At 36.8% G+C, this 26,980-nt stretch overlaps 1 protein-coding gene across 1 annotated transcript in view; it reads left to right on the top strand.

The window, feature by feature from the left end:
- The first annotated feature begins 2,490 nt into the window (after positions 1–2,490).
- LOC136260220 (serine-rich adhesin for platelets-like) overlaps positions 2,491–26,980 on the top strand; it is a 53,755-nt gene continuing 29,265 nt past the window's right edge. The window contains exons 1-3 of the mRNA XM_066053885.1: positions 2,491–2,762; positions 23,060–23,440; positions 25,844–26,113. Coding sequence (XP_065909957.1) covers positions 2,714–2,762; positions 23,060–23,440; positions 25,844–26,113 — 700 coding nt within the window. The 5' untranslated portion in view covers positions 2,491–2,713. The remainder of the gene's footprint in view (positions 2,763–23,059; positions 23,441–25,843; positions 26,114–26,980) is intronic.

Here is a 26,980-nt window from a genome sequence, read left to right as displayed (position 1 = left end):
TTGTTCTAACTCTGCTAGTAGCTACAAATACAATAATGATACAATAATAGCTATATGTGTATATAGTTATTCATGTTCTAGTGACCGGATTTGCAAGAAGGTACCTTTTCCACACATTTTACATGCCAGCATAACTGTACTAGGTACCTACTGTAATTATTAAAAGGTACCTAGTACAGTTTTGAGCAAAAAATGCTCAAAACTATTATAGCTTTTACAAGACCTTAGAGGTTTTCTGTGCTGAATTAATTATGGTCAATCTTCTCAGCGCCAGAATAGAGTAGCTACAGGAGCATAATAGGGCGGGGTTTTCCAGTGCATACATGGATTCAGGAAACCAGTTTGCATGAGGAACCTAACACACAAATTAGTTTGGCACAGGAAAGAAGTTAGTGACACAGCATGTACTATAGCACAATTAAATTAATGTAAATATTCATCTTTCGGGGAAGTGTCTACAAAGGGAACATGGGCCTTCTTGTAAGTCATTTTTAAGAGACTGAATACTCTAATAGAGCGGTCAGGATATATATAATAGAGTGATCAAGTATGACCTAGTGGTCCAACCATTAAATATCCATGTGGATTTCTTATTGTTGGGAAATAATATAGAGCATTCAATGGAGTTTTGGGAGATCTAGAGAACAATTGATATTGTGGAAACCTGAGGTGTTAGCTTGTACTGCTAGTTTGCAGCTATTTACTCATGGGAATAGGTAGACTTTCTGACCTGAATTACATGAAAAATAATGTGTAGCCCTACTAGCTAGCTGTCAGGGGTTTTGCAAATATACTGTATAAAGGGAAACATTGGCGGGGATAAACTTTGGTAACTAACCAGATAAAATGCATTTCACAAAAAACCTTTGGCAAATTCAAGCTCAATCTTTTAGCTATAAAAATGCTAATCTCAGGTGCTAAAAGTATACATACTTGGTGGATTAAACTGTGGTGAATTTGTAGCAAATTGCCAAAGTTCCCCTCTATACAGTAACTGATTTACTATTCCATAATCATATTCTACATGATGAAATAATTCACTGTTGAGTTATTATTATTAACACTTTACAGTGACCAGCACTGAAGGTCTACAGCAACAAGTTGTAAACCATTGAGCGACCACATTGCAACTGTGTCCCCAGACGCTCACATCTAGTACATGTAACTGTGCTGGTAGCTATAGTGCTGCCATTGGAGATCCCTTTTGTAAACTATCCCCCAGCTACACATGAGACAAGTAGCAATGATAAAATTTGAGGCAGTAAGGAGAAAAGTATTGCAGGCAGGGATAAGAAACAAAATAGCTAATCAAGATAAAATTTGAGGCAGTAAGGTGAAAAGTATTGCAGGCAGGGATGAGAAACAAAATAGCTAATCAAGTTTGCTTGGGCTAAACACTGATCATGATCAGTAGTTGGATAGTCACCTACTAATGCATCCGAATGACCCAGGAAAGTGGAATTGGTTGTTTTGACCATAGATAATGCCAAGAGTACATAATACTGTAGCTTTATTATGTACTCTTCATCAGATACCTGGTATAGACTCCGCATGTGCAGTGTATGTTTTCATTGTACGGCTGAATTAAGTTCAAGAATATAAGTTCTTATCATTGTCTCTCCATTTCCTATGGTGACACACATACACAGGTATTCACTTTAGGTAAATCTACTCAAAGTCATAAATCAAGGCTAAAACACAAGGCCAAACAAACACTAATATGGGAAATGCAGTTTCTACTATCGTGGAACTACCTTGTGGAATGCTCTGCCAACAACCTTACATGACCCAACAACGCCGGTTTACTCAATTTCGAAATAGTTTATAATTTATTTAAGACCATTTTTAGTGATGTTAGTTTGTACATAAGTAATTACTGTATACGTGTGTGTGTTTATGATGTACTTTTTTCAGTGTGCAGGGCGTGTGCTGCCTCCTTGATGAATAACAATTGAAAAAAGGCCACTACAAAATTTATGCCACGTCAACACTAACTGAATCAAGGACGAAAATTTCGAACCCACGGTCGAAAAGTACAAAATATTCCTCGCCACCTCGCTCGTCACCAAGTCGCGTCCTTGGCTAGGACACATCGTTCACCCACTCAGGTTCTTACTAGTCTTAGAGGGGAGTCTTAGTCACAGGTCAATGACTGATGAAATTTCGACACCGGCTTATAGTACGTTCACGTTGAGCTGAATCCTCAAAAACATTTAATAACTCACGGATGCAATTACACATGATCTTGAAATTTGGCTCATTTGTAGTACTGCTTGATCCGCTAAAAATATTTTGAAATCTTTTTGTTCAGATGTTTGACATAATATTTACAGCCAATCAAAATTTTCACAATACATTTCCTATGGGGAAGCCATATAAGTACAGTGTCCATTACAGCCCTTTCCCGAACTTGTAATGGAGCCAAACCATACATGTCTGTTGTTGACACCTTTGCTGTCACCAATAATCATCTGGTTGGCTGAAATGTTAACTCGGTTGAGAAAAAATCCGCTTTTAAATTTTAGCTGTTTTTCAGGATTCAGCTCAACGTGAACATACTATAGTCTCCGTTGTCCATTTCCCGTTCCTATTCCGGATACCTTCCCGCACACAATCAGGATCCGGACCTTACTAGCCGAGTTCAAGTTGAAGCAAGCCCGAGTTGAAGTCTGTGGATACATCGGCTAGCAGATTGAAGAAAGCACCATTCATCATGATGTTTGTGCTCTTTGTCGTCGTTCTACTTTACTCTACCTCAGCAGGTATGGAGCTATTGCTACGTATGTTGCTGTCAGACCTTCAGTGCTGGTCACTGTAAAGTGCTAATAATAAAAGTAAAATAATATATAGTTAGCTACGAGGTGATGTGTACTCTGGTAACCGGTCTTGCTCCAGCACTTAGCTAATATTCGTTTTATGTCGTTTTACACCGTACTTTAGTATAAAATTATGTTGTGTGTTAAAGGTAGCTACTCTGATTTTTACAGACTCTCAGCAGAGCGCTGAGCTGTTGCATGTGATTAAGTCTGGCATCCAGCCTGGCTGCGTACACTCAGCTAGCTACTATAACTAAGCGTGTCGGTGGTCTAATTATCTAGTCACAGTCAAGTTTACACCAGACTGAAGTCTTGATGTATATATGCCGCAGCAGGTTGAATGAAGATTGTGTGGCTGCTCAGGCACTTGCCTAGGCTGCAAGCTGTGTGTGGATCAAATCACCACCTGCTCTGTTTTTTCTGCATTCAATAGCTGTTTTAGTGACATGTTTCTGACACAGGCCTTCTTTGCAGGTCCTTAGTGAGATAGTGACTATAATAGCTAATAAACAACACTGCTCAGACACATGAGATGTAGGTTGGTCAAGCATTATTAAGAGTATTAATCTTAAGGGAAATGGCCTATGAGCAATTAGTAAATAATGTAATTAGTGGTAAAATTACTAATAGGTTGTGCATAAATTATAAACACACCCTAGGCGTTGTACCTGCATGAATATAATTAGTGGTCTCAGATATAGATAGATTTGAACTTGTGGTGTTTATGAGCTCCTGTGGTACTGTAATTTAGTGGCTCCAACTATCAGTGCTACAACATAGAGTATAAACAAACATATTTACACATATGTATGCATGACCCAAATATGACTCACCATTAAATTTTATAGCTGCTGGATGTAGCTACTTCTTGTACTTTTGTGATAGTCAATCATTATAGATGCAAGACAATATTATATAGTGATCTTATGGAGGCAAGCTACACCTTTAGCTACTTGCCAATATAATTTCAGTTGCTGGCTAAATATAAAATATTACACTATTGTATTATTGTATTGTATTAATGCTTTACAGTGACCAGCACTGAAGGTCTGCTATATGCAATGAATACTGAGTTATATAGAAATGTAATTTAATGTGATCAACTTGTCCACAGGTACGTACATGAAGGAGACAGCATGCTATAGGCCACTATTGGTAATACATATGTTGGTATTCATTATTTCAACGAAAGTGGAGTGCTCTTTGCTCTTTTTGATGCATCACTTCTCTCTTATCATTGTACTCTAGTTACCTGTGATATATATAATATTACATTTCAACTTCAGTTTTTTATTACCTTACGAGCCATGTGTCTGCATACACTTGGTATCTTAGGGAAGCACCCTTGTACTGGCTAAGCCTTTTATAGACCTGTCTTATGGACAAATTAGGTAATAATATTATATATAGTGTGTGTAATGCTTAAGTGATACTTTTCTTGGCTTCTGTTAACAGCCATACAACTAGTGTGGCTTTATACACAAGTCTATTTGAGTATCTCAATGAATATCAAAATGTTATCAACTTGTGTATATCCTGTAAACATGGGTGTTGCACCAAAATGACATTACTCACTTGATATCAAAATTAATGGCAATGCACATAATTTTAACAGTGTGATACAGGCAAATACATGTAACATAGAAAAGCACTCCAGCTTGTGCATGCCATGTGATACTATACAGTATGTCAGTTATCAGTGATGGGTGATATTGATATTTTGCTATACGATTATTGCCATGAACAAATATCACGATTATCACGATTATTGTCCACTCAACTCTTGTAATGAAAACACTAAACACATTATGAATTGTTAATTAAGTGGTAGAATTACATCAAATATTTACAGATATTTCTCTGATTATCACGATTATTGCGCGATAATTGCCGATTTTGATTATCACCAGTCAATGAAAAATACACAATGCCGACTATTGCCAATATAATAATCTCAATTATCATGATAATTGCCCATCCCTATTGGCTATGTAGAAGCTATGCTAGCATGCATCCACCTTACCCATGCTTATTAAAGCATAAGATATAATTATGTCCATTCATAGATTTATTAGACTACCTGTATTATATTATACTAATTGTTTTGTCCTTCATCACCATAGGTCATTACGTCCACCTAATTTTGATAAAATAATACTAGTGCAACCAATGATAGTTATTAATTTAAAATAAAGTACAGTAGGGTTCCAACGATAAAAAGCAAAATGCGATAATGGTAGCATTACACTATATAGCTATGTGGGAAAATCGCTCCATGGGAATGTTCAAAGGATTTTCCCACATAGGTGTAATCATCCTTATGATAGTTATCACTACTTTTATCACTGGAATCCTACTTCATGATTAAAATAATAATTTTTAAATACACTAGTTTAACTTTTTTGGTTATTATGCGTGTGTGGGTATGACTGCTTCATTAATGCATTTTGATTTTGTTGCTTACCTCAAGCGAACTAGGCAATAGATTAAGAGACATGTTTCAGTGTTTTCTATAGCAAAACTGCAGCTAATTGCAGCTAGGTCAGTAAGGGACATTGCAAGAGGCATGGTAAAGAGCAAGGCAGTGTGTTCTGATTGTTTAAGGGTGTGGTCACAAATGGATTGTTTTACTACTGGCAAAACAAGTAACAAGTGCAGCTACAGGTATCTCTACTCCTGGGCACAGCAGCTCTGCTGCCTGCCCAGTAATAATTAATTAATTAAATAAATACTCTTTTTCTCTCTTACAGTAGTTTAAGCACTTCAAATAGTTTTGTGGCATCCAAATATGCAAAGTGTCAATATGGAATATTAACACCTTTGTATAGTTTTGTTGCATGAAGAAGAAGACGACCATGTAATCAAAGATAAAAGGAAAGGCAGAGTGCAGCTAGAGAACAGACACTTATCGGAATCGGAAAGGCTACACGTGGCATATGGTTGCCATGTACTCTTTTGTTTGGCCTCTAGCCATGCAACTGTAGTCACGTAGGCTGGCTGTACCATTCATTTTTAAGGAAGAACCATTCTAAACAGTACTATACCATACTGTCTGATGCAACTAGCTCTAAATGGTTGGGCTGTAAAACAGGGTGTAGCCTTTACAGATTGCTGATGTGAAAAGATGTGATATCATACAGTACACTAGTACTGTATAGTAAGAACCACAAAAGAGTAAACGTGGCCCACGAAATAACATAACCCAAAAAGCAGCCTCAATTTTCCCTAATGATGATGAGGCAGTATTGGCTAGGTAAAACTAAGCCCAAACAAGCTTTCAGATTGAAACGCTTTCAGCAAGTTGCTATGGAGTTTTTAAAAAAATTATTTAATGGAATTTTCTACTGACCAAGTAACTCACTGATGCCTTCAGACAAGCATAACTTGATAACAGCTAAAGCTATGGGCTTGATTTTTTCACTGTTCGACATTGCTTTGTCCAGAGAGGTGCCTTTTGGCATACCGCAGTACATACCATGCATTCTTCATGGACTTACCAGTGTCCTTCTTTGTGTCCCATTCATCTTTGCTGACAGTGAAAAGTGTTTATTTGGTGGTAGCACATGATGGCTTCCCCTTTGTAATGGAAATCGTCCGTATTTTTCATAGTGGCTATTTTGATTGCAGAGGTACTATTCAAACAGTTCTTGATTTGTACTGCTGTGTAATGGGTTGAACATAGCCGACAACAAAACATAATGGATACTTCACCACCTTTCAGATAATAATTGATAGAACTGAGGCACGCACGGCACCATTTCTGTGAGGATTGTAGAGGTGCTTTTCAAACAGTTCTTGATTTGAAATGCTGTGTAACAGGTTGAACATAGCTGACAACGAAGCGTAATGGATACTTCACTTTTCAGACAATAATTGATATAGCTGGGGTGCGCGGTGCCATTTTAGAAGTGGCATGCATGGGTTCACCAGTCACAATCATTATTTGCAAAATTAACAAACAAGTACACAAAAATTAGGAATTTTCAACTAGAGTAGGGACCATAGCACATCGATAAAAAGTACTGAAACAAGTTGGAGTAGTCCATGATATTAAATCATAGTAAAACAATAAGAAGTGTTATATCCCTACTGCGCATTTCCGTTATGATATACTGAGTACAGTAGGGATATTAACACTTCTTATTGTTTTACTGTGATTTAATATCATAGGCTACTCCAACTTGTTTCAGTACTTTTTATCGATGTGCTATGGTCCCAACTCTCAGGGGCATTGGAGCAGGCCAAAGAGTGAGGGGGCCAGGCCAGCTGTAATTATAAGCTGAAGACCAAAGAAAAAAAAGAAGGTAACTACCTGCTGACAATAGCTGCCCTCCACCAACTATATCTCCTTATTTATAACTACACATACATAGCTAAGTAGCTTGCTACAGTACACTGCTTCTCTGAACACTGTGACTGCTCTATTAGAGTATCTAGAATTAACTGTTCTATTAGAGTATCTCGATCTTTTCTTGCAAACATTGTCCCATAAAGGAGGGGCCATGGCCCGCCCTGCCCCCCATCTCCACCGCCTATGCCTACTTTAGTTGAAAATTGCTAATTTTTGTGTACTTGTTCTACCAAGAATAAGTGCAGCATTATTAACATGAATATCACTAGACATTTCTTGGCTGCCACTATTGATGCCATATCTTTTCACAACATGTAGGAATTCTTTTAAGGGCCACATTGTTTTTTCACAGCTCAGCTGTTTTGGTTAGTATATCAATTACTTTTATATCTCCAAGCCCACGCTTGTCATGTACCCTGTATATACAGTAATCAGTTCAGGAAAAACCTTGTGATTACATGTATGTGTTTCTGTGTGTCCGTCCATATCCATGCATGTGAGCAAATTAATTTCAAGCCTAAAGAGGAATGTTTATTTGGACGTCTATGAATCAATGGAACTTTCAATATTTTGTCTGCACTTCTTTGTGTACATTTTTTTATGTTTAATTATTGCAAACTCCATGCTAAAAATTAATATGGAATTCAAACATGTACATCATTAACATTTCCATCATCAATGGGCAACATCTGCAATGATATTTTGTGATAAGCACAAAAGCCATGCTATTGTAGGGACTTTGTACTGGGATGGTAGCATTAATTTTATTATGATAGCATTTAAACAGGAGGCATATAGAATATAATGCAATATACACAGTTGAGAATTTCAGTGTGCTTTCATTGTTGGAGCCCATTTAGAATTATCACAATACATTTACAACTTCTTACCTTTATCATCTCCTGATTTCATGTGTAAAAAACTGCAAACAATATGCATTTCCATGGTTGTACCAAATTCTCTGAAGCCCCCACAATATCAAGGCCTTTTATCGATTATGACATCACCCATCATCATTGCAGATATTGTCCATTGTTATTAGTACCTAATTTGCTAATTGATACAGACAAGGTGATTGTTTGTTTTTATTGTTGTTGTTTTTTTTGTTTTTTTTAATCTCACAGTACGTATTTTTCATTCAAAATAGTTATTCTGTTAAATCATCTCAATTGAACTCTTGTTACACATTCTGGGCTATTTTATACCTACCTTCATCTTTTCTTAATCATATTCTATGAATTCCATTAAGTGTTTGCGCATATACCTGGTTACAGGAAGAGAAGAATGGAACTCCATAGTACACAATTTCTCGTAACTTTGGTTGTTGAATGCAACCAAAGCTATGAGAAAGTGGTTGTTGATTCCATTAGTGTACGTTTCCTTTTTCTTTTTTCCCCCTGGGATATATCAGAAAATATTCACACCAAAACAGACTATGAATTGTTCTGTGAAGTGCAGAAAGCCAATGTGGGGAGGGCTCTTCCTAACGGTAGGTTTAATTCAAAGAGTTTATACAATTGCAGTTACAAAAAGTGTAACTAATATTATTTGATGTGAAGTCGTGTTATTTTTGCTAATAAGAATCGTGTCTACTTTTAGTATTATAATGTGCTCAGGTGGTAATTTGGGTACCCTCAAAACTTGTATGTAGTTACTACATATTTGAAGTATAGAAAGACATTTAGCCTGTACACAAAAGCTATGGATTTTTCCTTCACAGGCAAATATGACCATCAGGTTCATGGCCACTCTGCTATACACACATCTTGTAAGACTAGCTAGGGCTTGTCAGAAATTTAAATGACTGCCATTAAAACCCTTTCATGGCTGTAACCGGATTTTTCTGGCACGACGATATAAAACATGCGCTGAGTGCAATTCCAACATGCTAGTGCTTCTATTGTGTGTTTCATAGTACGATGCGCTAACCCTGAAGTGGGTACGTCCACAGAGGTTCTGTTTCTGGGATAACCAGATAGTTTGCGCACTATTGTGGGTTTATTACATAACCCGGTAAAACTTTTCTCTTGAAAATAGGGCTATTTCATTTATATTTGAGTTGATAGTAATGTTTTGAACAAAGATACATCATTATAGATAGGCTAAGACAACCAGCAAATAGCTGACGATGGTTTTTCAGACGTGTGGCATAATTCAATTGTGTGCGTATACGCATGCGTGACACTGGATTTGTGATAAAACTCAAAGAAACTAGCCATGAAGATGATGATTTAGTAAGGAAACAATATAAAGTACTGTAGTTTCATACATTGTAACACTTATTTGTAGATAGTTTATTAGTGGCCACCTGTTTCTCAAGGCTGCTTTTAGCATATTTTGTAGTTTTGTTGTCTTATAATTACTTTGTGGTTTTATTTATATAAACAAAACAACCTAGTCAAAATCATTAGTCCACACAGTGTTTACATAGAGGTATAGTAACCAAGTGGTTTAGTGTACAGTGAGGCTTATACAGCATGATTCAGCGCCTTGTAAAGTGCGCAGGGAAATTCAGCCGTAAAAGGGATAATTATTAATTAAATATCATCTATGCCACTATTTGCCAATCCATAAAGATTTTTTTGCAAAACATAATAGATGTATGGGCATGCATGTCACTACTAATATCATACAGTATGGTAGTACTGCATATTAGGGATCACAGAGGTGTACATTTTCTGGCCAAAATATAACCAGCTTCACAATACCTTCCTGGCACTTGGCAGTATCATACAGTACAATAGTACTGTATAGTAGGGACATTGAAGGTGTGGGGGCAATCCGTGATATAATATAACCCAAAAACTAGCCACGTTTTTTCCTCAAAACTACATGACAGTATTGGTTGGGTAAAACCAAGCCCAAAAGTTTCTTCAGATTGGCCTGAAACGTTTCCGTCAAGTTTGCAACAATTTTTTTTTTATTTCAACGGAATTTTCTACTGCCTGACGCCTTCAGTCAATTGTAGCAGAAAACTGGCTACAGCCCTAATGCTTTCACAGAAAAATTTCTAGTTCACTTAAGAAAAAATCTTTGGTATATTGATAAACATACCATGCTTGTGCTATTGTCTTACCTTTTATCCTTCTTTACTGTGCATGGCCATCAGTCAACGTTCTACTACTGAGTGTTAATAGACTACAGTACGGCCTCCATCTACCAGTGTATATTGCATCAAACTATTCAAATACAAGTGGTCGCCAGTTGCACCAAAAACACATGCGTACATGACTCGCTGTTGATATCGATCAGAGAGAGCAACTCACGGCAAACTATATAGCAATGTGTATGTCAATAAATATAGTTTAATTAGTAACAATGTTAAACCGAGTCAGATCATCCAGGTCCTGCTTTACAGATTACTCAGGTCTGCTAAATTAAAAGTGGACGTGTTACTACACATCATAGCGTAGCTCTTTCTTTCATGAGCCATGCCCACTTATGTAAATTATTGCCTGTGGACATATAGTAGCCACGCCCATTCATCAGTGTAGGTATGCACAAATCCACGCCCACTTACATAAATTACTGTCTGTAGACATATGGTAGCCACACCCATTCATCAGTATGCACAAATCCACGCCCATTATTGTCTGCAAGCTTATGTAGAACCACGCCCACTGATCAGTTGTTATTGTATGAGTCATAATCTAGCATAATAGTGCTGTGATTAACTCTATTAAAATATTGTGACTGGTTTTGTGAAAAGCAGGCTATTTAGTGGTCATGAGCTTGCAAAAAAACTTCACAAACAAGTATAAGAAAAAATTAGGAATTTTAAATTAGAGTAGGGATAGTGTATAGTGCTGCAATAAAAGTACTGAAACAAGCTGGATCGGAGTAGTACATAATGTCCAAATACTGTAAAACAATAAGAAGTGAATATCCCTACTGTGCTACACTCGATGCACAGTAGGGACATTCACTTCTTATTGTTTTACAGTATTTGAACATTACGTACTACTCCAATCCAGCTTGTTTCAGTACTTTTTATTGCAGCACTATACACTCTAATTTAAAATTCCTGATTTTTTTCTTATGCTTGTTGGTTACAAGTTCATGTATTTGTTACAAAGTGCGATGCTCTGCATTGGATCTGCTGTAGTTGAGATTTCAAGGTAGACTGCCAGGGTACCCACAACCATCAGCACCTCTTATTATCACAAGTTTAAGGAAAATTTTGGAATTTTATGTTCAGTTAGAAAAAAAGTAGGGAAACAAGGGAGGTCACCTACAGCTACAGATATGCTTATGAACATTTAATTCCTAATTCAGTCTATATCCCAAGACCAAGACTGAATTAGGGATTAAATGTTCACTAGTATATCTGCAGGTGTAGGTGACCTCCCTTGTTTCCCTACTTTTTTTCTATGATCCCTAGTTGAACTTAAAATTCTTAAACTTGTTTGTTTACTTATTATGTAACATTATTATGACTGGTGAACCCATGCATACCGCATCAAAAGAAAGGATGGCGCCAGCTAATGCAGAATAAATGTTTTTGTCTGAATTACATGTGCCCCAGGTATCAAATACTGTTTCAAAAGTGCAGTAGCCATTACGCTTCGCTTTCAGCTGTGTTCAGCCTGTTACACAGTGCTACAGATGAAAAACAGTAGAAGAAGTGCCTCTGCAACAATCCAGTCAACACAAAAATACGACGATTCATGTGCCCCCAACTATCAATTACTGCCTCAAAAGTGTAGCCATCATTATGCTTCGCTTTCAGCTGTTTTCAGCCAGTTAGCTACTGTATACAGCGTTACAAACGAAGGATCGTCTCTGTGATCAATCCAGTCATTCCGGAAAATACAGATGATTCCTGTTTACAAACGTACTGTAGGGAAGCCATGCATCGCACTACCGTGAATCAACACCTTGGGTTGTCAGCAAAAAGAAATGGGACACAAAGGAGGACAAAGGTAAGTCCATGATGTGTGCATTGCATTGTATGTACTGCGGTATGCCAAAAGGTACATCTTGGGGTGAAGCAATGTTGAACAGTAAAAAAATCAAGCCCATAGCCTTAGCTGTTATTGAGTTACGCTTGCCTGAAGGCAGGCAGGCAGGCAGGCAGTAGAAAATTCCATTGAATTATACAGATGTTCAAAACATCACGGGGTGAGCCTGAGCGAGTTGAGTTGAGTTGCACAATATTGTGTGCATGGTTGAGGTATGTTGTGTTTTTGTTTTGTAGGTGAAACAGAAAGCAAATTTGAGCAAGATTGAAAATTTGCTAGCTAGCATTAAAATGTATTCACTGCTAGCTGTTTTTAGTACACTTCACATTTAATTCACTACAATTTACACATAATTATTATGTGACTAGATCTGCAAAAACCAGTCTTATCGCCTAAGACAGGAAGTTTGATTTTTTCACACAAACACAAAGCTTAATGAATGCACTATCAATTTCACTTTCACAGTCGACCTGAGTAAAGTGATCTGCTTTTCTCAAGCACAGTGGCAAGCCATACGAGTGGTCTGGGGTCTTGTTGGAGCTCTGGCCACCAGGAGATGGCTGTGTGTGGCTGTACAGCTCCATGGTATTGGACAATGACCTGTGCTGTAAATTTCCTTTCATTTTAGCCAGTTCTGAGCCCTGAATGGCCCATAACGTGGCCTAATTCATCCCAACACATTCCTTTTCAATTTTTGAACACCATCTTGCCCACTTTCCAGCTCCCACCCTTTTTGGAGCTCGCCTGATAGAGTCAACCTCAGTTTAAAAACTATCTAAAATGGCGGGAAACTTAGTTGTTGACTACTTCTTCAATGGATGATCTGAAAGGTAGAAATTGTAAAACATGTGAAAATTTGGTATGCGTAGCTACCACCATTGGCCAACTACAACACTCTGAATATTTAAAACCGGCGTTTCTCAATACTTTTAAATGGGCAATAAGAATGGTTTCCCAGAGACAGTCACATATGCATTTCTTTTGAAACCATCAATACTGATGGAGTTACAAAACAAAACAATTACAACACCTCGGCCATATGCGACTGCATAAGCTGCATAAGGCCTAAGCTAAAGTGGCATGGCAAGGGAAATGCTAAAAGGAACAGAATAAAATAATTAATGCATGAAATTCAATGCCACTTGGTTGATTAAAACAGAAACTGTGTGCACTGGTGCTACTGGTGCCATGACCTATATGCATGAGCTGGCGTTGATCGTCTAATCTTATCTCTCTGTCTTCTGCAGTTTCATTGGCCAACTGCATGCTCTCTTCTGCAAGTGTGCATAGCATCTATCAAGTGTCTACTTCCTTCTGCTTCATCTGGTATTTCTGCTGCCATCCTCACCCTGTCTCGTTCTCTCCTGGCCTTCTTCTAAGATGATCTTCTTTGTCCATGTGTATGTAGATAAGAAGTTGTAACCCATGTGACAAATTCTAAACCATGTGGTGCAAATACGGCCTTTATTGTACAGGAAATTTTTGTGAACGCGACATACGTACCATTCACCAACCAGTATTCCCTCCTCGCCCTGTCTCATTCTCTCCTGGCATTCTTCCAAGACGGTCTTCTTTGTCCATGTCAATATAGATAAGAAGTTGTGAGCCAAATGACAAATTCTAAGCCATGTGGCACTTTTTTCTGTGTTCATTACATAAACTGTCGGGAATGGTTATACGTGCGTGAGCAATTACAACCAGTGTGGGGCTTCTGTGTTCATTACATAAACTCTCGGGAATGGTCAAACATACAGGTCGGACGTACGATGTGACTATTGCCATTTGTGGAACTTGCTCAGGCTTGCCCCATTAATTTTTTTTAAATTTGTAACAATTTATTGGAAGCCTTTAGGATTGTACTAAAGGCACTTTTGGGCTTGGTTATGTCTAACCAATACTGCCACGGTGCCAGGATGGAGTTGTGAAGCTGGTTTTTGGGGGAATTGTTTGGCTAAGAAAATCCAAATCTCCGTGATCCCTAATATACAATACTACCGTACTGTATGATGTTAGCTATCTACCATACTGTATGATGTTGTATAAATGGATTTATACAAAGTAAACAAATTAGTGTAAAAAAATTACAACTTGGGAATAGAGATTGCTGAAAACGTAATAAAACATGAGTCAAACAATCCAGCATGTTAAACTCAGAGATATCTCTATTTGGACTCAAATAAACATTTATAACGAAGCATTCTCAGTACTTATCTGCCCCTGATTTATGGAGAAACTACTGTATTTCCCTTAGTTTCTTCCATATCCATTACTTTTATTTTCCATGATCCGTAATCAAACTTTTAATTCCTAATTTTCCTTATACTTGTCCATTGTTAAACATTTATTCCATGCACTGGCAGTTCAAACATTTTAAGGTAGAAATATGTAGGGTATTATCTGGTATTATAGTTTGCTGATCTGAAAGTGAGCACCACACAAAATCAACTAGGCAGTATACTCCTAACTATAACAGTTCAGTATAAAATAAGTTGTGGTTGTCAAGGGTTGCTTTAAACTCATTTCACTGCTTTTTGTGTTTTATGTGGCCCCAAAAGCTAGCCATTAACTGGCTTTGGAGTTTTTACTCACATTTCTAAAAATATAATGATGGTTATTACTAAAAACAGAATTTATAACTACATTGTACTGCATGCTTTTTATAAACTATTGTTAATATTATTGTAATGTTCAAATAGAGTGTACATTTTTAGGACTTTTAATACAATGCACCTAGAATTTTTTCTAAAACACTCTAGAATCACCACTGATGATTTATTAAAATTTTAACTTTAAATTGATAGCACTATATACACCATGGTGACTGTTCTATTAGACAATCTCAACCTCGCAAGTTCGCACTTTGCTTTGTAACTCTGTAGCTGTAAGTTACTGCAATTTCTCAAAAGGTACTGCTACGATGGTTAATTTATTATTATGTACACACCAATTTTCAAGTTGTTCCATGCAAAGAAATGTTCATAACACTGTGAATGTTTATCAGGTTCGTAGCAAAATTTATTCACTCTAGCTATATCAATACAAAATTTCAAGACAATCAAGTTGCTTATTTGCTTTTTATATTGCAAAGTGTGTGAAAGGAAGTAGGAGACTATTGGTCCCTGTAAACCCTAGTGGGATAGCATTTAATAAAACCCCTAACATTGAAATATTGGCCACCATATCTCTGGAATGACTGAACTGAATTTGATCAAATTTGGTGCATTGTCTGCACTACCTGGCAGGAAGTTCCATTTAAAGCAAAAAATGTTGTGTTTTGAAGAAGGAACTGTGGAGCTACTGTAACACATGTATGAAAATCTCTAATTTCTTTCTTTTGATCAATATTCACATAGTGTGGTGGTGTGCCAGCTTTCTTGGCTGTACATACCATGTGTAAAGAGCAACTATCGCGTTTTTTTGCTGAAAATGTAATATTTAAGCCATGTCAAATAATACTACTATACCTACATATACATATAGAATTTTTAAGCCAAAATAAAATTGTATGTAAAGCCGAAAGTATTTTAAATTCCTCTTTAATTCTTTTTTTTTTACAATTAACTGCTCAGTATTATTTTTTTCAAAACCTTTGGTAATTTTTCGAAATCTTGAGGCTACTTGTGATATAAAATAAAAATTCATAGAGAACAAATTTCAACTTCAAATAATATTCATCTAATAAACCTTCAATGCAACAAATTTTCATCACTTTCAAAATTAATGGAAATATTTTATGGCAGTAGTACTCCAGACTGCAAGGAGTCTAATGGCAATGCTAATGTATGCTGTGTATAAGTGTTTTGCCCAAACCAAGTGACCAAAGACTCAAAGAGTGGTGATTTCTACTAGGTAGCTAGCTAGCTATTACTATAGTATACGGTCACTGCCGGGCTGCAGTGCCAATTTTAGCCCTGAATGTGGTAAGCCGTTCATGGCATGACCATACCCCATGAAGATGAGTCTTTCACATAATTTATCTGTAGCCATAGACAGCATATCCTCCTTGTTGATGGCTCTTCTAAATGGTATAACTAGCTAGCTAGCAATAGTGTAGCATCAAAATCATCTGTTGAGTCAGACAATCATAGCTTTGACATAATTATACACTGTGCAAGAATCAAGATTATTTTTATGCTATCAAACAGTATAGTATAGTAGTACTGCTTAAGGTTACGGGATACTGTAAACCCCACATGTACACTATCAATCATTTTTCATGATTAGGGGTTTGATTTTTCTTAATGCATTGTTTTCAAATATTTATGCATTCTTAACTTCTCATTAATTGACATGAAATTCAAATGTTGTTATGGAAACATGAGTTGTCCCCATGCCAATTAGTGATAACTATGAACCAAAAATCAGGCCAATGAAGAGCCATGAGAACTTACTAACAATTCTAAGATTTGAAGAACATCACTTGTGAGGGACTGACAAGAGGATTTGTGAATAATGCATATAGTTGCTGAAATATGACTACAATATGGCCTAAGGCAAGACACTGTGGTCACAAAATTTATTTTTAAATTGATATCACAAGTACTAGAAACATTATTTCTAACAAAAGGCTCCGTCAGGACCTAGACAAGAAGCCAAACTAGTAGTCTGTTTATACAAAATGTTAACAACTAGTTTGACAGTCCTGATTTTTGGTTCAGGAAAATATCGCCATTAGTCAGCAAAACTACGCATACACTTACAGGTGCGCCAGTTGCTAAGTGTGTTGTTTCTATGTTATCTTGTACTGTTACGTGTGTTTTCTTGTACTTTGTACCTATCCAGTCAGCACACTATGATTCTCCCAACAATTTAAGCCTGTTACCAGCTGATACACAACACAACAACACCAAGCTGCCTTAATTACGAAATTAAATTTTTGTTTGACAGTCTCCAGTATCCCGTAACCTTAAGTAGTTGAAAAAAATGCTATATTTAAGAAGACCTGTGAAGAAGAAACAAAGACTGAACACAGCCCTAATGTTAACACAGAAATTTGCCTGTTAAGGTTACGGGTTAGGCGCTTAATAATAGGTTATTATTTTTCGATGCGCGATAATGGTTGGTGCAATATTGGCACGAAACTCGAGCAGGTGTTAGTGAGAAGGTTGTTAACTTTAAAGCGTTGTATAGCCACGTGATAATAGCGGAGGAATCATACAAAGTGAGTGCTAATAATTTACTGCGGAAGGTAGTCAAGCGTAAAATTAAGTCCCCGCAATGTGGCGTTAAGCGCTACTGCTTAATGTGGTTATTATTCATCAAAAATAGCAGCTGTCAGCCAATTAGCACTAATTTTTTTATGGCAGTGTCAATGGGTGGTTATATTATCTAGGTCCTGTCGAGGAGACTTTGTGGGAAAACTGACTAGAAGCTGGTTAATTATCGTATCTTTCAAGGATAATGGCGATTAGTTCTGCTACGGAAATACCGCGAGTGCACTACAGTGCTGTTACAATCGGATAACAACTCAATTCGTTCGTGAGGACCTAGAAATCACTAAGTAATAGCTTATTAATGCTGAATATCATGGTCTGGCTTCCCATGAAACCTGGTTTTTGATGAATAGCAACTCAACAGTTTCGCTGTTTAGTGCCTGCATTTCTGTACAAGCGCATCTCTTGTTGAGTGTATCGCCGCTTTTGGTATTTCTTGTACGTTAATATACCATGTTATTTTAGTGAGTTCTTCCGTGCAAAACGGTTAAAACAGAACTATAAGCAAAGCGCCTACAAAATTATTTAATGGGTAACCCCGTAACCTTAAGCATAATGATGTCTTTAACTGCATGTATGTATGAAGGTAAGTTTTTGCATAGATTATATCTATGGTTATTGGTAAGCTACTGGCTTCACTGAGATGGTCGCCTTGTTCTCTCCAACCCTCGAACTCACCAAAAAACCCTACCTTCATACACCAATGTGTTTGATGCTTGAGTTGCTTGGTCACTGTCAATAGCTTTTGGTGGTGTTTATTGACACTGACGATCAGTGTTAATCGCCTCTGCATTTATTTAAATGGTAATGTATACTGTTTAATGCCTAATACCATACCTGTTTCACTACCATACAAAAGTCCCAATAGCAGCAGTGAAATTTATCCCAAATTTCACTGGTAGCAGTGAAAAGTTGTAATTGCAATTTCATTGGCTAGAGTATGTAGTACAGTTATTTAGCAATGGTTGCTATGGTATGGTTTGCTATTGCCCAAAATGTTTATTACCTTAGAAATAGTCTTCGTGGCAATGTTTGCTAAGGTCACCACATTGGTGGTTGCCTAGCAATGGTTGCTATGAACTATTTTGATTTGATTCTCCATTTGAGCCATAGCAACCATACCATAGCAACTGTTGCTTGGCAACCAAAATACGAGTATAGTATTAACTCGGAATAGCATGGGTAGCAGTGAAATTTGGGATAAATACCACTCTTGTTGTATTGAAAATGGAAATTTCACTTGGCTTTACCTCATGAAATTTTACCCATTTTCAATGCAAGTATGCAACACTCGTGGTATTTATCCCAAATTTCACTGCTACCCATGCTATTACTAGTACTAACAGATATCATCATTACTGAAAGAATATTATACGATAGAGTAAAACAAGCTCAAGACAAACATTCTGTGTACCAGCTTTTGAGATTCTGCTGTTCTGATAATCAGCCTAGTCCTGAGATTCTTCATCTTCAGCAAGTTCCTCATTGTTAGCAAGTTCTTCATCATTGCTAGGTTCTTTATTCTCTGAGGATTAACTCATCCATACTGGGGTATGATCACTGTCCATACGAGGTATGATATATGATCATTGTTCATTTCACTCTGGTTGTCCATTTTGCTGATTATTGTCCATTTCGATCTGATTGGTACTATGGCATGTCCCCTTACACAATAGCAATCTGAGTCATATAAATTCTGGCTCATGCCAAAGTCAGCTATTTTTACCTGGTTCCATTCGCCAACAAGGATGTTCCTTGTAGCTAGGTTGCGATTGAAATTTAGGCTCCATATCAGATGCTATCTGTGTACACTGACTGAGCAGCCCTGGAGTAGTCACTTGTTCTTTAGATGGTACCATGCCAGTTACCAGCTTCAGTGATTTAAGGTATTAGCTGAGGTCATCATTTGACATTGCCTCGTATGGACATTTGGACAATGAGACATTTCCTTGTCCATATCATATAATATAATAAGTCATCAAGTTCATTATCAGATGTGTGCCCATCAAGCACTTACTGTGCCATTCTCTCAAGTTCATTAGTAGAATGCAGGGGCGGATCTAGGATTTCAGAAGGAGGGGTGCTAACAATGGTTGGTTGGCTAAGAAAAGTGACAACTGGTTAATACAACTACTATACATAGCTGTAGTGTGCAAAGCACACTCAGCATGCAGAGCATGCTCTATCTAGGGGGGTCTGGGAGCATGCCCCCACAGAAAAGTTTTGCAAGTTTAACCTATTAGGTATTAAATTTTGGCAATATTTTTGACTGAAAAATGATGCCACTTTGTTTAAATGATTCACAATGCTTGTAAAGCATTGTGAGTCACCTAAGTGTAATAATGATGAAATGACGCTATTATTCCAGAACAGTTGTAATACTAGTTGTTGTCATATAAGGGCACAACCAGTAACTAATAATATATTCTTTACATAAAGAACAGAAAGGAGAAGGATGGAGCTATACATGATCAATACTTGCCATTAATTTTGTGTTTGAAATACCTTAACTTAGTGGTACACTGAATTTAACAATTTAGAGTTTGGTAATTGATTATATCAATTCACAAATTAATAAAATTTATATGGTAAATTCATAAATATTCAAGATCGCTAAATTAGTGTATTGCTTGGCTTAAGGTATAGCTAGTGTGTTTTACAGTCTCATGGCTCAAACTATAATGTCCAAAGAGTAACAATGAAGAGAGGGCAAGTATACACTCACCATGCGGAGTGTAGAGTATGCATACATAGAATTTTCCAGCTAGGGGGGTCTGGGGTGATGCTTCCTCTGGAAATTTTTAGAATATAGCTATCACAAGGTTGAATCTGGAAGCTATTTTTAACCAAATACTGTACTGTACTGAAAGATTGTGGGGGTACAAGATGGAAGAGTTCAGTTGTAAGCAATTTTAGAAAAACAGAACTACACCTTTAAATGCTATTGGATTATAAGGCAATACATAATAGTGGATTGTTAAAGACATACACAGGATTGGATCTTAAGGTCACTGTAGAGATTTAAAATGCACACAAAAATAACTTCAACTTTGTAGTATATACACAGACTGTTCTGTTACTATTTCAATTTGACTTTTTCAACTACAGATATATATATATATATATATATATATATATATATATGGCTCCATCACCATATTAATTTTTTACAACCAGAGTCGAAAGTCACTTACATATGCAACTAGTTTTTGGACCCAACTCTCCCCTTATAACATGACAGTGTAAATGCTGTGGTATCGTTTGAGCTTATAAAGTTCAGCTTCAAGGGGGTTGGGAGTGCAAACCCTGTATGAAATTAAATTTTATTAGCTTCAATTGATGCTAGATTCAGCATGGAACTTTGGTACTGATAAAGCAAAAACAAACAGTTCTCAAATACTACAGCCTTGTTAACTGTATACATGCTAAGAAATTAACTGTTTTACTTAAGCATGTTAACCCAAGCATCAATATAGCAAGAACTGAATAACATTAAACTATTTGACAAAAGTTGTTCTCAGAAAGTGATTAGTATATTGCAGGATGTTTGGAGCAATGGTAAGATAGCAGTGCACAGGTCAAGAAAACACACTGGAAACTTCTTGAAAAAACATTATGATGGATGTTCTATTGCAGTAGTTGGCTGTTCTATTAGAGCATTTCAATTTTTAGCAGTTTTTAGGTTAAGTCTCACACCAAAAGTATAATTTTAACCCCTCTTAGTAATTCTAAGTAAAGATTAGCCATTCTCCCTTCTCTTTCCATCTTTTCATTGCCCATGCATACGTATAAGATGCAATTGCTGAAACTTCTAGAAGCTTCCTAGCTTGCACATGATAAAATTTTGGAGGAGGCCCATGCACCCCCCCTCCCAAATCCGCCCTTGAAATTGAATACTTAAGTTTACAGGTTCCAAGACAACATTCTCCATGGACACACCATTTTGTACTTCTAGCTGCTACTTGAATTGATCTGAATACCACAGAGTAAACTGGTTTTTTAAGAATTTTTTAGCTGGCTTGTTTACTGAAAAAGTGCAGGACTATATAGTAAATATCAGCACCTCGTGGTGCTGTGTAGCTGGGTTCTGCCATACACATATTGTCATATATATATATGATATAATTAACATGCAGTAGTTACTTGTAACAGCTACATACTCACTTGGAATACAGATAGGGCTGCACTGATTCCACTTTTTACCGATACTTCAAATACCAAGTACTCAGCTGGGAAGTATCTGCAAGTGCAAGTACTGATACCAAGTACCTTAAAGTAGCTACTTCATAGATATAGTGCACACATTTATTATATAGTGTATTTCATGGTATTCTTGCACACGCTTTTTTCAGTATGGTTCATGTTTTTATAATGAAGTAGCCAATCAAGATTCACAAAGAAGGAAGTCACTGAAATGCAAACAAGTGGATATTCAAATATTCTTCTGGAGAAGTGTAGATGATATCATAGTGGTGCTTACAAGAACAAAATATTCTTTTACTGAAACAGTCACTTCTACCTGATTGCTCTATTAGAGTTATTGACTGTTCTATTAGAGTATATCGATCTTTTTCTCAGTAAAGCATTTTCACACGTATAGGTATCAGCATGCATAGATCAGTAATATTGCTGGTAGTTAGCTATAGTGTTATACTTGATACTTTTAGGCGTCCACTGTGCTAGTAAAATAAGCCAATATAAACGAACGTTATTTTATTCTCGCACGCGTGAAAAGAATCGGTATCTGCAACAATATAATGGCCGATTCCGATACTTCATGAAAACAGCAGTATCGCCCGATACCAATACCGATACTAGAATCGGTGCAGCCCTACATACAGACTATGCAAGGGGGTGTCATGTCGGCTCACGCTGTAGGTAGATCTGCGACCGCGGTCAAAGTCTTGACCGGGGAAAATTTCACCTTGACCCTTGACTTGCAGCGTTTATCGTCTTTGACCTGTGACTTTAGCGTTTTTTGTCGAACTTTTGACCTACACTTATTTCTCTATTTTCCTATACGCACCTGCACTTATAACCTAGTATAATATTTTCTTAGTGCGTGCTACCAGCAGCTGGGAGAGAAAAACCATTATAACTACGGCGAAATGCACTATTGGAGCTTTAAAACATCTTCTTGGAGATCCTTACTTCTTGTGAATTACGTATAATCCCGTAAACTTGATAATAGCTACGTATAGTTTTCGATTGTGGGTTTCGAACCTTCCGTATCGTCTTGACCCTTGACCCACTGTAAGAGCTATTTAGTGGCCTTGACCGTTGACTTAGAGTTTTACCACGGTCGCAGATCTACCTACAGCAAGAGCTGAGTGACACCCCCTTGCTATGCTGTTTTGGCCTTCTTCAATTCTTCCTCAACTCCTCTGTTAGTTAGAGATATCACCTGCAGTGAGGGAATCATTGCAGATATTGGGCCATTTGGGTCAAGAAAATTTCATTGGAAGTAATTAAACAAAGTTATCTGCGACAACATTGGCTAACCGTTTGCTTGTTCATAATTAAAAATTATTCATCATTTTAATTTCGTCGATTCAGCCAGTGACAAAAAAAATTTGACAGTGAATTATCCTGAATTATCCTGATTTAGCTGTAACAGTGCAATACAGTGTATATTAAAGACCATTTTAACAGTAGTCATAAATACATAGCAAGTAATTATTATGTAGTGTACCTGTGACTTACTTCCTTATTTTACAGGTTTAATGATCAATAGAGGTCCTAATAATGTTACAGAATGTCTTAATGGGGAAAAACAATTCTTAGCCATAGAAATACCTTGTGGTTTTACTGGAGTTCCTGCTAACACCACACTACCAAATTGGAGGATTATTAGAAGAGCTGAGGATGGTTCTGTTATCAGTGATGTAACTAGAAATGCAACTGATATCAATAATAATCTTGGTGATAAATTAGAATGGGTACATGATTTGACCAATCAAGATGTTAACAGTAGTATCAATAGTTTCTTGTTAATTGGTTCAGTGGATAAAACTTACAACCAGTCATCATATCAGTGTAGTTTTCAATTAGATGATCATACCATCATTAAGAGCAAAGTGGGAACTATTACACTAGTTGGTGAGTATATATAATGTACATAACTTCTTCAATTGTGAATGATGGCAGCAGTTGTACTGATGTGCTATGCTCTAGCATGTTCAGTGAAGATTGCAGTCATTATATGGGATCTACTGCACTCCGTTCACTGCAGGCAAGCAGACTAAAAGTAGGTTTTCAACTTTTTCCCCTTTACTACGGAAATTGTTGAAGGGACTGTGTAGCTATAATATATGTATAGCTTATGAAGAATCGAAATAAGATGACTGAACTTTAATTTGAAGGTGTGTATATTCCAATAATAGCTGGGCAGATTTGACTCAAATTAGGAATGGGAAATGCCCTACCCTGAGGAAATTTTCACAGCAGAAATGGTTAATTACTGTTCAAGCACTATTAAGCTACAGATACATGAAAATGGCATTTTCTTGGTTCCTAAAACGAGTATGCACCGGCTGTACTTGGCCGCATGACACACTTGATATAGGCTATTTTCATAATTTTTGTAGTGATTGTCATACTTTGTTGCGCACATTTTTTTTCTGAGCACTTCAGTGGAACACATTTAGAATAGTTCATTCTAGGGTACTAAACCAGAAATTTTATTTAATAGGTAGAAATTAAGTGAGGTGAGCAACTGACAGTAGTGGAAGAGTGGCTTAGGTATATAGGTGCGGAGGTCCCTCCCTGGTTCGAAACTTGGATACTCTCAGTACTTTCAAATCACAAAAGGTTTGCACTACAATGGTAACTTCATCTGCAGACCAATTTTCAAATTATTCTGTCAAGTGGATTACCCTTGTAGGAATGACAACAAATTGCTTTTGAAGTAAAATACAAAGAAAATCAGACAAACTTTGAAGGCACATATTTCAGTAATGGCTCTCCAGATTCAACTCAAATTTAAAATAGGAGGTACCCTACCCCAAGGGAGTTTCTGCAGCAAAAACTGGTTAAATTCTGTTCAGACACTATTGAGCTATGAATGTGTGAAACAGCATTTTGTTGGTTCCTGTAAAAACAACACATGTCTGTCACACATCCGCACTCGCTGTACTTGGCTGCACGACACTCTATCATGTGTCCTGATCTAAGTTTTAATGCTAGATTTGACATTAGATACATTAATACTTTTCCATAAAGGTATATATGTTTTGTCACATAGAAAATCCACACCAAGCTGTGAAAAATGGTGTGACCTAAAAAGCTGGAATAATGAAGTTGTGAAATCAAAGGTGGTGGCCAATAAATGGCTGCAATGATGTTAATGCTAATAAATTTTAATAATGGCTGCATGCATTGTTAGTATTAACAGCATTGCAATTATTATATTACATATTATATTATAAATTTTGTCCCAGGCTTACTACCTATAACTTTAAGTACTATATATGTCCATGATATTATTACTTACTATATAATACCGTAGAGTCTGGTTGTTAAGCGCACGTATCTATTAAGCGCATGTTTCCTGTTAAGCGCATACCTGTTTCTCATACTTAATCATGGTTCATAAGTACATGTGGATGAACACAAAGCTTCAACATGAGATGAAGCTATACAAAAGAAGAAATGCTAGAGGTTTGCTAGTAGTGTATAGCGCAAAATTTTACGAAGTACAAAGCCAAAGTGCATGCCTTTACTATACTTACCAAGTGATGTGGTCTTCTGTAGTACGCTCCACACGAAGGATTCAGTACACAAAAACTTGATTCAAAATATTGTACATGTAATAACTGCAGTTCACACCACCCCAAGAGAGTGAATCCATAATAACCAAAAACAAGGTTTATTTTAGGTGCACGCACTTAATAATTATATGTTATAATCACATTAATTTTTTGCGAACTTTTATTAGGTGTATGCGCTTAACAACCAAACTGCATCCTCATCTGGGTGAGTGTATCTTTTGTGCATTCTTGTCAGGATGGAACCTCCAATGTTGCAGTTTTGCACCATACATGTGAACATTGTGTTACAGGTTCCCACTAAGAAGACTGGCTTGGGGGAAAGATTCACTAATCATGCACTCACCTTTCTATGGCACTAGTAAATATGAACAGGTCATCCCCTAGCCATTAGGTTGGTTGGTAAATGACACCATGCAATGTGGTTCTTAGGTTTACAGTTTTATACCAGTAGAAAGGTAGCAAGGACTTTGAGAATACTGGAAGTGTTCTGCATGGGAACCTGTACATTTACCAAACCCAACCACCATTCTATATAGGATGGGGGTTGTATCCAAGGACCATTAGACCTACTACCAACATTAACAAGTTGTAAAGGACATGATCAGTGCTAACACTATAGCAGCCATTATTTTTGTGATATCATTTTTGCAATTTGGCTATCCAAATAGAATAATTAATATACATTGTCTATATGTTTTTATTTTACTATAATACGTATTATACTCTTTTACAGATGCATTTGATCCACCCACAATATTAATGATTGATACTAATACTAGCACCGTTACAGTTTCTCTGTCATCACTTCCTCCATCATGTGGTTCATCAAGATACATTGCTACAATATCACCATCTCATGGTACAATAAGGATGATCAACAAGACATTCATTATATTCACTGGATTAACCAGTAACACCTCATATAGTATCACTGTACGTGTTGTAAGCCCAGCTGGTGATGGCAGACCTACTAGAGTGACTGTGATGACTAAAGATATGGAAGGTACACTTATATACACATAATATATTCATGAAAGGCAAAACAGCTGTGAAAATACAGCATAACCTTCAAAATACATTTTGAAGACCCACACCATGTCTAGTTTTTCATAGATTTCATTTCTTTTCAATTTTTCTTACCTCATAGCTGGTTGTAAGCTGGCTTTTAGACTGTTTTGACCTACATTTCTATCTAATCTACAGGCACAATAATGATTATGGAAGACTTTTTGCCTTGCATTTCTTTAATTGTTACTCTAAATCACAAAAAGGTACTGTCACAATGGTTAGACTATGTACACAGCATTTTTCAAGTATTCCCATAAGTAGTTTACCCTGTAGAAGATAGTGTGTCATGTGGTACCAAGAAAGCTGGTGTGCAACACCAATCATATAAGAAGAATATGTAATTTTCACACGTGCTTAGCTCCATGCATGGTCCATTCTAAGGTTGTGAAGTCAAAAGTGGATACCAAGAAATGACTGCAATGGTGTTAATACTAAAATGGCTATGCACATTATTAGCATTTATTAGCGTAATTAACATCATTGCAGCCATTTCTTGGATGCCACCTTTGATTTCACAACTTTTTTTCACCCAGGCTATTGAAAGCCGCACCCCTTTTCACAGCATGGTTGTTTTGATTGGATTACACTTCATATTGTACTGTGTAAGGTCCCAGGGTTTGTTTTTGCCTACATTTCTTCTTATCTAGAGACACAATGATGATTATTGAAGGAAAAGGTTATAGTTGTTTTGCAATTGCATATTTTATTTGACTATTTGTTTCTTTTTTCTTATACTTGGTTGTTTACCTTTCTGTAACATTATTATGACTGGTGAACCCATGTACGTATACTGCATTGCAAT

The sequence above is a fragment of the Dysidea avara genome, chromosome 1, assembly GCF_963678975.1.
Source record: "Dysidea avara chromosome 1, odDysAvar1.4, whole genome shotgun sequence".
Classification (NCBI taxonomy): Eukaryota; Metazoa; Porifera; class Demospongiae; order Dictyoceratida; family Dysideidae; genus Dysidea; species Dysidea avara.
Note: the sequence above shows the minus strand (reverse complement) of the source record. Positions and strands in the feature narration are given on the sequence as shown.